Source organism: Gouania willdenowi, chromosome 6 (genome assembly GCF_900634775.1).
Source record: "Gouania willdenowi chromosome 6, fGouWil2.1, whole genome shotgun sequence".
In the NCBI taxonomy this organism is placed as follows: domain Eukaryota; kingdom Metazoa; phylum Chordata; class Actinopteri; order Blenniiformes; family Gobiesocidae; genus Gouania; species Gouania willdenowi.
This window is the reverse complement of record NC_041049.1, coordinates 64,325,834-64,338,176: the sequence shown is the minus strand read 5'-3', so window position 1 is coordinate 64,338,176 and position 12,343 is coordinate 64,325,834. Positions and strand designations below refer to the sequence as shown.

Sequence of the window (12,343 nt, the reverse complement as noted above, 5' to 3'; positions counted from 1 at the left end):
TTGTTTTAGTATGCAAATTTTGAGATAAAATAATAATAATTTAAAAAGTATTCTTTAGCAAACAAAAAAATAACTAGCTTTGCAAAATGTTTTGGTTTATTTTTTGGTGTAAAGTCGTTTACCCGTTATCTTAAAATCTGTGTAATCTTCTCCTAAAATCTTAATTATATCATTTGTAACCAGATTTAAACTAGACTATGAATATAAATACAGACAAAAGCCATTTTATGACAAATATCAGTGTCTGATCATTTGAAAATTATTTTTTATTTAGTTGACTGGAACCAAATCATATTTTTAAATAAAAACGAAGACAAAAATCTACTAAAAATAGCAATTTTACAAATGAAATCCAAGCAGCTATATCGTACGTAAGAACCAAATCTGCAAAGTCCCTATTGAGATAGAAACAACTTATCTCGTCACCTTGGTGTGGGTGATAAATACCACTAAAAATCCAAATAACTTCATTTTATTTGCAAGTGTCGGAAAACTTGAGACGAGATTATAGTTTGCAGTAAAGTCTCCTTCTCATATTACCAAACCATAAATATAAGCCAGTCAATATTTCTGACTGAAAAGGTGGTTTATAAAAGCTTATTTTGGCAAAAGTCAACAAAAAAAAAATAACAACATAGCTCACAACACAAAAAACTTAAAGAATAAATAAATCTAATTGAAGATTCATGTGCTACCTTGATTTGAGTGTAAGTGTCAGTCACAGAGCGTAAAGTGTGGCTTGTGTCCTTAGTGATAAAAGGGCTTTGTTGTTGTTAGTAGATGACAGACATATTATGATGAGTTCGTGTGTTGTTTGTTAGTCTGAAGAGAGCGCAGAAAAAATGGAAAGGATGATAGAGGAATATACAAGAATGTCAGATTCTCTCATGTCTCAAAATATCAGCTCTCATGCATTAATCAGGCGCCCTGGAGGTGTAAACATTACGATGTTTCTTTCAGTACTGTGAGGTGCAGCATGAAGCATCCATATTTAGATCAGACATGTTGTATTTCAGAATTAGGAGTACTTTATTTGTGGACAAGGACATCCCATAAGTGCTGAAGGAAGCTTCTGTTGGTGGTTTGTGTCAAAGTAGCATCAACTTTGATGGCAAAGTTCAACGTAATCAAATGAATGAGGTAACACTTCCCCAGAAGGTAGGAAACCTCTGGGTGCTGGAGCTCAGATGGAGTAGTTCTGTTCATTCATAAAAACAGTATTAGTTCTTCTTGTGTTTTCTTGCTAATGGTTGATTCTGCAAAAGTTCTTGGTCAAAACATCTCTTAATATGTATGGGCCGCCAATTATAAAGTTACGCATGCTAAAATAAATAGCAACTTTTTGCAACATTTAGCAACAAACTACGTTTAAAAAAAAAACCTAAGTGAATTTTCTTTAATGTTACTTTTTACAGCAATATTTGTGATATTTTTTTTCTTGTAAAAATATGTCAATATTAAATCTAAATTTAAATGTTAAATATTAAAGCTTTAACTTTGGTGCTTTTCATATTAGCTAAATATTTAGTTTCACTTGTGACATTTAGATTTAACATGCAGATTTGACATTTCGATTTTGATTTAATATGTAGCACTTAGATTTAGATTTAAATGTAACATTTAGATGTAGATGTAATATTTAACATTTAGATTTAACATTCAACTTTTAGATGTAGATGTAATATTTAACATTATATTTTTATGAGAAAAAATAATAAAACATTTCACAAGTATTGCTGTAAATCCGGTCAAAAGTAACATAAAATTCATGTGTTTTTTAAATGTGGTTTTTTGATAAATGTTGCAAAAAGCTGCTGTTTATTTTAGCAAAGGCAACTTTTTTTACGTTACTTTTGACGAGATTTACAGCAATATTTGTGATATTTCTTTTCTTGTAAAAATATCTCAATGTAAAATCTAAAACTAAATGTTAAAAATAAAGCTTTTAATTGGGTAATTCTGGTGATTTGCATATTAGCTAAATGTTTAGTTTTACTCGTCACATTTAGATTTAAAATTTAACATTCAGATTTAACATTTCAATTTAGAATTGATATTTAGCATTTAGATTTGACATTTAGATGTAGATGTAATATTTAACATTTAGTTTTCATGGCGTAAGATCTATCTTTTGTCACATTTTTTCCAAAAACCATTAAGTACTTTTTACCTAATCCTACGAACAGACAAACAAACAAACACATCAATGCTGGTGGAAATATTACCTCCTTGATCTTGGCAGAGATTCCAAAAACAAAGACATGTATTAATGCTCAGATTGGACATTATTGTAAATGCTGACATGAATGTTGATAAAGTGGCCCATGTTGTGATGGAAGTTGCTCATGTCGGCTGTAGATTAATTAATAAAGAGTGTTTTATGTGCTATAAACATAGTGCACAGTCAGACTAAAAGCCAATGCTTTCAATCATTGATGGCAAATATTTCACCATCAACCCTGAACCCCAGAGAATAGATTGAGCTGCCATGGAAATGCATTAAAAGAAAAAAAAATCAAATAATTTTAGTCAAAGAGCAGCTCTGATTAAATGTTCAAGAAAGGCTTCAAATTCTGTCTCTTCCTTAGAGGCAGAAAAATAAAATTCTGTTGAAAAAGGTAGAAATAAATGTCAAAAACCATAACATCAGCGATGTCTTTCTACGAGTTTTTAGAGAAGTCAAGGTCATCTTGTTGATTATGCCTGAAGCTAATGTACTTTGAAGGATTCTGCTTTCATCTGCCATGATATCTACTCATAAAAGCAAGAAAGGGCTGTGTGCGTGTGTGTGCCTGTTCGACCTGAAACTTTGTCAACAGCTTCCAAATACCCCGAGTGTTTGCAGTCGTTATTTTGCAGTAATTTGGTCATTTCGAAATGTTTATTTTATTTTTATTTCTCCAGGACAGCTTTTGATCTCAGTGTGTGAGGGGGTGCTAGTGCACCATCTATATCCATTTCACTGCACAGCTCCACCAGTGGTGAGCTAGAGTCACGTGTGCGACCAGAGCCAATCGCTGCACACACGAGTGAGCGAGAGGAAGATAGTTTAAGGCTTTTTCACCACTTTTGAGCTCCTGTGGACTCAAAAGAAACACACAAAATGACTGTTAAAAAACATACATTACAGAAAAACACACCAAACGACAACAAAAATATGAAAAAGACTAAAAATACACAAAACTAAATATTTGTACAAAAAATACACAATATGACAACAGAAATGCACAAAACTGCACCAAAAAAGATACAAAATGACTACAGAATCACACTACAATGGCAACAAAAACCTATAATTCTACAAAAAATGCACAAAAACACAACAAAAAGATACAAAAATACACATAATGACTCCAAAATACATACATTACAGAAAAATACACCAAACGAAAAATACATATAAAAATTAGTAAAAAAACAACAAAAAAAAACAACAACAAACACATTTATCATGCGCATGTCCCGTACAATTAAAGCAGGGAAATCACACATGCTATTTTACTTTGCACCTACACATATAGCCCTTTATAACACCACAGAGTACAGCGTATGTACACCTCTTTGTATATCCATCCTTCAAACACATACTCATTTGGCCATAATTGACAACTCTACAAATTTAAATGACGATATTAATAGAGGATTATCAATGTGTGTCTTTGTGTACTTGTTCTCTGCCTACTGTCATTACTATCCACATTCTTAAAACATGTTTAGTAGGTGATGTACAGTTATTCACAGGTGTCACTGCATGTGGCTCCTAGTATTTTACTTTTTATTCCTCTGGCATTTCTTTCATTTTAATATACACAATTCTTGGAATCAGGGATTAGTAAAATAATGGGTGTTAATTGACCTATTCTGTAATTGTGCAGCACATTGTGCTTTAAGGAGTTTCTGTGAAGATTTATGCACAAATAAACATTTGAATGTCCCCATAAACAAAAGAGTTGTCAGCACGGAATTAAATTTGCTTTAGGACTCTGCTGCACTCTGGTGGCCCTGCTATGTAACTGTTTGTCAGTGGAATGATGAACATGAACCCTATTAATTGAGAATTTCACTTCTACACCATATTGTGATACTGTGACACTGGTAATGCTTGTTTTTTTTTTTGAAAAATGAAATAAAGTTACATTCTTTCTGTGATGTTTTTAAACAGGTGTTCTGGAGGGCCATTCTGCTTGTTTCAGATGTCTCCATGATCTCATGAATTGAATGATGGTGTCATCATGAAAGCCTAATAACGAGATACCCTTCCCAATTAGCTGTGTTGGGCTAAGGTAGCATCTAAAACATGCCGGATAAAAGCTCTCGAGGACAAAACTTTGGCACCCCTATTTTAAACCACCCACCTTAACGACCAAATTCAAGCAGATCTGTGCTAGGTTGAGATGCTACCTTTTTAAAGAGTAACTAAACCCCAAAACCACTTTTTTCTCCTGGTCCAAAGTATTTCAATTTGTCATATTTAGTATTATCAGAGTGACTGCCCTCTATGGGTTGAAACCAGGCTATTACAATAGATTTTTGCTATTGGCTGAGAACAAGATCATGTGACATTTTGAGACCATCTTGCATCACAAACAAGCACAGTTAGCCCCGCCCCTTTTATTAAAAACTAGCACCTGTGGGCTCTACAATCTGTGGTGAGTAGGTTGGATTGAGAGAAGAGTGAATAGAGAGCTATAATGAGTAATGAGTAGCTAATTAGCATAGCATAGATTGTTCATTGGAAATTGTATAGTATAGACTGGGTGTGTCCTAACTGCTCCAGGAGCCCCGCCCATAATCATTTCATTTTTTGAATTTCCCCATTTTGGTAGGTCAGGAGGAAGCAGGGGTTTAGTTACTCTTTAACCAAGAAACATGGGGATGATAAAGATGAGTCAACATTATTAAAGACTGTGCCTCAGAAGACAAGGACTGTGTTAAGAAGATATGACAACAGTGACTTAAATAAATGAAGATGTGTTGCATGAAACAGGATGTGGCGATTGACTCTATGGTTCCCCAAAGTGTTTCATGACCCTACGGAAACATTAGTTGTAGTTTGCTGCTTCCCAGAAACGGCGGCTTTTTTTTTTTTTACCTGCGACTTTCTGTTCTTCCTCTGACTCTTTTTCTGTGTGCTCTGAGATACTGAAGTCAGAAGAGGTTTCGTTGTCGTAGAGGCTGTCACCCTGACCAGAGCCACTCTCCTCTTCCCTGCCTAAGGGCCAGGGCGTAGCTGAGGTTACTGCGGATACGCCTGCCACTGTTGTGCTGACTACCTCTGCGGTGCTGGCACTGCCACTCCCACTTTCAAAAAAGAAGGCTGAGTGTTCATCCAGATCATCTGGTGTCTGATCAAACTGTGAGGTGGAAGTTGAGAAGTCAATGGAAATGACTTCTGTTGAATTTGTATCAAGGCTTTCGCCTGAAGCTGAAGTCTGAACTCTCTCCCATTCCTGATCTACACCAGAAAAAAAGGCAGACCCGGAGGTGCTGCTGCTGGTGTCGGACACCTGGCTCTCTGAGGTTAGGGTTAAAGGTGGAGTTGTGGGTGAAGGAGGGAGAGCCGAGCTTCTCTTTGACGTTGTAAATAGGGAGTTCATAACAGCGGCTGATGTGGCTGCAACAGAAACAGGCAGGTCACTTTGTGTAGCTGGAAGCTGAGAGTGCCAAGCAGACGACGAAGGGGATAGGGTCGTAATGATCTGCACAGGCAAGCTCGAGGACAACCCATGAGAGCTGAGAGGAGACGCTGAGGAGAACCCCACACTGGAGTAAAGCTCCAAACTGTTAGAGTCCTGGCCTGAGGACAGGAAGACATGAGGCGAAGCATGCAACCAAGAGGAAGGTGCTGACGGCTCCAGAGAACAGGTACACAATGCATCAATGTCGCTAGCTAATGGAAACCCACCACCACTGACCTCGGGGAGAAAAGACTCAAATGTGCTCCCTTTGGCATACCTTGAATCTTCAAACTCAACTGAGAAAGGTTTAAGGAGACCCGGGGAGGCACTCGAAAGGAAAAAATCATGTGATAGAACAAATGAGGGCTGGATGTCGGGGCTGAGAGACAAAGAGTGAGATGGGAGAGACGGATCCCATGAAGGCTCTGTGACAACACTGCCAGATTGATCCAGCCCTGTTTGGAGCGATGGAGTCTCACTAAGTACAGAGGGAACTGAAAACCCAGATACAGAAACATCATTGCTATCCCCACCATCAAAATCAGCAACATGGAAGGCTTTGTCAGTCTCCAAACTGGACACAGAGGGGTAAAGGACAGGAGGTGAGGTGGAAGCGGAGAGCAAGGGGTCTTTGCTAGGCAGCCGCGTGCTCGTAGCAGGTTTAGAGTCCAAAATGGGGTCAGGTGACATAGGCCGGGAGGAGGGAGGGTCATGCAAGCAAGCAGAGGGGGTGGAGCCAGGATCTGCATTGTCACACAGAGGGGAAGAAGCGGGACGGGAGGAGGAGGTTGGAGACGAGGAGACAAGGGGGCGCTCACCGTTGGACAGCGACTGTGTGGTCTGCAACAGAACACCACTCAACGTGGCAGAGGTTGTGGTAGATGAAAAATGATGCATGCTGGGAGTTGTAGGCCTACGTGGTACAGCTTTGCCTGAGGATTTCGAGGTTTCAGTCTTGATTCCGGGAAAACCACTTGAAGTTAGACTTTCCTCTGTGGTGGTCTGCTGGTTTTTGGCCTGTTCCAGTCCTGTATCAGCTCTGGCTTGGATGATGGTTGGTGAAGTGGTGCTATTTTTATCAGTATTATGAAACCCTGCAGTGGTTGTTGTGGTAGCATTTTGAAAAACTTCCTTCACAGCTTTGGTCTTGGCGCTGGTGACTGAGGAAGTGGTGGTACTGACAACACCTTCTGGTTTATCTGTGAAGTTTCTTGGACTGATTTCTGCCTGAACCTCTGTGCTGGAAGAGGAGATGAAGGGCATTTTTGTAGTTGTGCTGTAAAAACCAACATTGCCACTAATATCAACCTTTTCTCTAGAGTCTGGTGACAGAGTGACCCCTGGTGCATGTGTGGTGGTAGTACGGTGTGCTGTCTCCTCAAAGTGGTTTAAGATATGTCCAGACTGGGTAGATTTCCTGTCATCTTGCTTGGGTGTTGTGGGTCTGATGTGAGATTCAGGTACAAACGGTAGCGCTGATGTTGTGGTTCTGATGTGAGATTCAGGTACAAACGGTAGCGCTGATGTTGTGGTTCTGATGTGAGATTCAGGTACAAACGGTAGCGCTGATGTTGTGGTTCTGATGTGAGATTCAGGTACAAACGGTAGCGCTGATGTTGTGGTTCTGATGTGAGATTCAGGTACAAACGGTAGCGCTGATGTTGTGGTTCTGATGTGAGATTCAGGTACAAACGGTAGCGCTGATGTTGTGGTTCTGATGTGAGATTCAGGTACAAACGGTAGCGCTGATGTTGTGGTTCTGATGTGAGATTCAGGTACAAACGGTAACGCTGATGTTGTGGTTCTGATGTGAGATTCAGGTTCAATAGGTGACGCTGATGTTGTGGTTCTTATTAAAGTTTTTGCAATCCAACTGTAATCCTCAGTTTGGTCTGATTCATTCCAGGAAAGATTGGGTTCAAAGTTCTCCTATTAGAGAAAAGACAGTATATATTTTTTGTATTAAATGATGTTAATAGTCCAAACACTCATACAACAGAAGGGAAAAAATAAGTTTACCTACCTCATCATCATCGTCGTCATAAGTATTTGAATCAAGATTCATTGTGTTTTCTGGAAGGAAGAAGAGGTTTAGAATCATGAAATTGATTTTAAAACACAGTACTTTATTTTGACTGTCCTTAATACAACAATCAGCCAAAACATGGCGTCTGCTTGCTCTATTGTGACTAACTGTGATGGACTGTGTGCATTTGGATACATTTGGATCAACTAGAATGTGATTCATTAGCAATGTGAGCTGCATTAGCTCTCTTTGGGCCATCACAAGACTTTTCTTTTACTTTAACATCAACGTGTTCTTGTTTTGGCTCATTGATGTATTATTTCTGCATAAAAAACAAAGGGTATGGGCTGAGATTTGTGCCACTAAAAACCACATTTGAATAGTTGGTATTGCATTTGAAAGTAACAACTTGAAATTGAATTTACTGTTTTGAATTGTATTAGTAACTTAAAATTGTATTTTTTCCCTATCCTCTGAGTACATTCCAAACATGCAATATATTTCTGCTTCTCAAATTCAGATTCACTGCACACAATTCAATTTCACTACACAAAGACACACTTCTGGTCCGCGAGGTTAACCAATTTATCACTGAGTCATGGAACTATTGGGTGCTGTTGCTATTATCATAATAGAACTAATTCCGAAAAATTTAATTCGGAATAACTAATTCTGAATTAAAAAAAACATCATGTAACCATGGCCAATCAATCAATCAAACATGAAACCATGAAAAATATATATGAAACTATGAACAAAATCTAAATATTGGTAAATCAAAATAAAAAATTTCAAGAAATCTTTAGAATTTGATGATATATTAATCAAAACTTGATGATAACCTATATTAATCAACATAAATGTGACTAAAAATGTGCATTTTTTAAATTACTGTATATTAATTTACAAAAAATCCATGAATGCCATGTAAGTACAAGTAGAAATTTCATTGTACAGGGAAACATGTTTCTTTACTGTGCGGATGACAATAAACACTTTGATTTAATTGAATAGCAACAGCACCAGGAGTTCCAATGTGGAAATATAATTAATTTTTGGAATGTACTAAGATGAAAAAAAAATCCACAGAAAAAATACAATTTCAAGTTACTAATTCAGTTTCAAAACAGTCAATTCAATTTCAAGTTGTTGCTTTAAAATTCAACATCAAATAATCAAATTCAGTTTCTAGTCTCAGCCCATAGAAAGAACATAAGGTAAAAAAGCGTGCAGCACGTGAGACACTTTAATGCACAGATGCCCACAAAGAGACAGTTAGGACTAAAGCCTTTATGCAAAATACTATATATGCTTGGACGTCTTTTGAACACACACACACACACACACACACACACGGAGCGAGTGAGGAGAGTGAAGTGTGTGGGATGAGGATTATATGGCTCTTACCTGTCTGCGGTAAGGAACACATCATGGAACCAGATCAGACTGGTGTGTGAAGCATGAGGTGAGGTGTTACAAGTTTAATGAAGTGGGTATGGTGGGTTTGTGGAAAAGTGTTGAAAACACACACACCTGCTGAACTCAACTACACACTACAAGCCTGAATATGTACAATTAAAGGCAGAGGATCTAATGTAACGGAGACTTCTAAAATGTTCTATACCAGGGGTCACCAACCTTTCTGAAACTGTGAGCTATTGGTACTGAATACCTACTAAATACTGGTAAGAAAAGCACTTCTTAAACACTAAATGTAATGGTCTCACTTTAATTAGAGGGTAAGATAATAAGGAAGACGAGCAGTAACTTAAAAAGGTCAGAAATGTGTAAGTTTCAACATGCAACACTTTATTTCACCTAATTTATGCAATTGTTTCATTTTCCTTACATTTCATAGAAAATGATCATCTTCCTATTTTACTAACTACTAACAAACAACTTTAAACTGATCGTATAACATGTAACATTTGTAAAATGATGTCATGTTTTTATGCTCCATGTTACAAAGAAGGCAGCTGCCCACATGAAAAGTGTTCTCACTGTTAGATGCAGGAGGAGGAGGAGAATAAGAGGATGAAAGCAGAATGACGATGACAGCCAATAATGCTTGAAATCAAAGCGAAAATGTTGTGCAATCTTTGAAATAGAGAAGAAAACAGAAAGACTCATACACAAACCATACACTGTGCAACGTGAGATAGGTGTACGTATTGTAGTGTCATAGTTTTAGGCAGGTGTGAAAAAACACATCAAACATCATTTTCCTTTCTTTCTAGATCTCAGGGGTGTCAAACTCATCATAGTTCAGGGGCCAAATAAGGACCAAAAACATTTTAACATAATTGTACCCTAGTTTTCAATATCAGCTCAATTCACTTTAAAAAAAATCTTGGTTTTGTCACCAAATATTGTGTAATTTTGTGCCATCATTTGTGAGAAATTGCAAGATTTTTTTTAAAAAATTGAGAGTTCTTGCCACAATTTTAAATAAAAAAATAACTGCATTAATGTGGTATAAACAAATTAAAAACACAGGCCACTAAAAATAGAGAAGCTTTATTAAATTCCTGAATTTTGTCCATCTACAACTGGATTATTTGGTAATTTACACAATAATTCATGTCAGATTTACTTTCTCCTGAGGGCCAAATTGGGTGCTCCAAAGGGCCGAGTTTGACACATGTGCTTTATAATGTTTGGAATGACCTACGAGCAAAATTCTTTAATGAAATTTGTGCAGGATTACCAAGAAGAACGAGACAAACAGATGCTGCATTTAAAGCTTGTTCAAGGGAAGGAATGTTTGTGAATTTCACATCTGACTCAAACCTTTGTCGATCGCCGTAAAACAAACATAAGAAAGAAAGTATGACTGGATATGACGGGTGGTGGCGGGATGAAAAACACAAAATCATAGAACTACCAAACCAAAACATGAGTTTATCAGAGCATGTTTGGCACCTTTTTGAACCTCGTTTTTTAGAGTTTGGGCTACAGAGCCATTAGCTCAGGGGTGTCAAACTCAATTTAGTTCAGGGTAAAAACACACGTCAGATTGATCTCAAGTGGGCAGGCCAAGAAAAAAATGCTGATTTTAGGGAGAAAAAGAGCAATTTCAACATTATTCTACCAAAGTTTGGACTTTCGAGTGTTAAAAATGTAAATTGTGGTAATTGTGAGGCATTCTTTCAGAGAAATGGCATTGTTTTATATAAAAAAAGAGGTCTTGCAAACAGTGTGAGATAAAAAAGAATGTAATCATTTAATGACAAGTGCCTACATATATTGGGTTGTTGGGTATTGGGCAGTTTAATTGAATTTGTAAATTTGGAAGGACTGAACTAAATAAAAATTAGATTAAATTTGAGTTTGACACACATACTGAAATAATGACACTTTGGTAGCCGTCAGTCACTGCACCACTTCTTCACTTTTCATGTTTACCTATAAAGGTGTCACTGACCTCTAATTCAAAACAAGATTTGTAATAGGTTGATCCACAGGGTTAGGGTCAGTTACAAAAATACATTTTCAATTATCCATGTTCAATTACAATTTATTTTTTATCCTCAGAAGGTCAATCACAATTACATTCTCAACTACTAAAGTTCAATTACAATTAATCACAATTACTGAGTGTGAAATAAATAACTTAATAATAGTTAACCTTCCTCTTGTGTTAGCATTCTCTTAGCATCTCTTAAGATAACTGTTCTTAAATCAGCTGTAAAATACACTAAACACTAATATCTATCATCTAATTTATTTCCTATCTATTGGTTACTTTGTTAAGCTTTCTAATCAATGAAAATATAGGCTTTTAATATTTTTGGTGTGGGCATCTGAGCCTTTTTTGTGTCAGCATACCCCTCAATTTCAATTTTGTTTTTAAATGGTAAAATGTTTAAAAGCTTGATATGAAACATATTTTAATAATTATGAACTACATATGTGTAAAACTGTACATAGAACTGTAACGTGATTCCCTTAGTTTAAATTATAAATGACTTTTATAGAATTTTCATGACAATTACAATTACAAAGCCAATTATCTGAACTCAATTACAATATAATTACGATTACATTTCCTGAAGAAAATACAAGTGAGGATGCAGGTGCTGGCCCACATCACACTGCATTAGCTTAGCATTAGCATATATTAGCATTAACTTTAACTAGCGTTAGCATTAGCGTTAGCATTAACATTAGCATTTACTAGCATTAGCTAGTATTAGCACTAACTTAGGATTAGCACTAACTTAGCATTAGCACTAACTTAGCATTAGCCAAGTAATAGTAATAACATAGCAATAGCTAAGCATTAACCTAGCAATAGCTTAATATTAGCAATAAGGTTGAAAGAGGTACAAATGTGTTGAATGTATTAGCTGAATATGTTAAATTTGAATGGTTTGTAATTTGTTTGCAAAGATTTTAAGGTAACTTAACGAGCTTTTCACTCTAAAAATAGGGTCGGAGCTGAAAAGTAAAAGCAGTTTCTCAAAAAATGAATAACTCAGAAAGTTTAAAAGTTACAAATCACAAAAGTGACAGCATAAATCTTAGGAACTTTACTATGCCATAATTGTAATTAATTATCAATTACAATTATTATTGATCCCAACCCTGGGTTTATCTGACTAAAATGGAAACCCATTGGTAGTCGCTACATATTGTG

General features: G+C 36.5%; 1 protein-coding gene across 3 annotated transcripts in view; it reads right to left on the bottom strand.

Annotated features, from left to right (window-relative positions):
- The window catches only part of ptprz1a (protein tyrosine phosphatase receptor type Z1a), a 103,391-nt gene that overhangs the window by 25,049 nt on the left and 65,999 nt on the right, over positions 1–12,343 (bottom strand). For 2 of the 3 annotated variants that reach the window (XM_028451834.1, XM_028451835.1), the window contains exons 11-13: positions 7,702–7,751; positions 6,497–7,607; positions 5,093–5,614 (exon numbers count right to left, since the gene is read on the bottom strand). In XM_028451834.1, coding sequence (XP_028307635.1) covers positions 5,093–5,614; positions 6,497–7,607; positions 7,702–7,751 — 1,683 coding nt within the window. The remainder of the gene's footprint in view (positions 1–5,092; positions 5,615–6,496; positions 7,608–7,701; positions 7,752–12,343) is intronic. The other variant, XM_028451836.1, reaches the window with a different exon arrangement.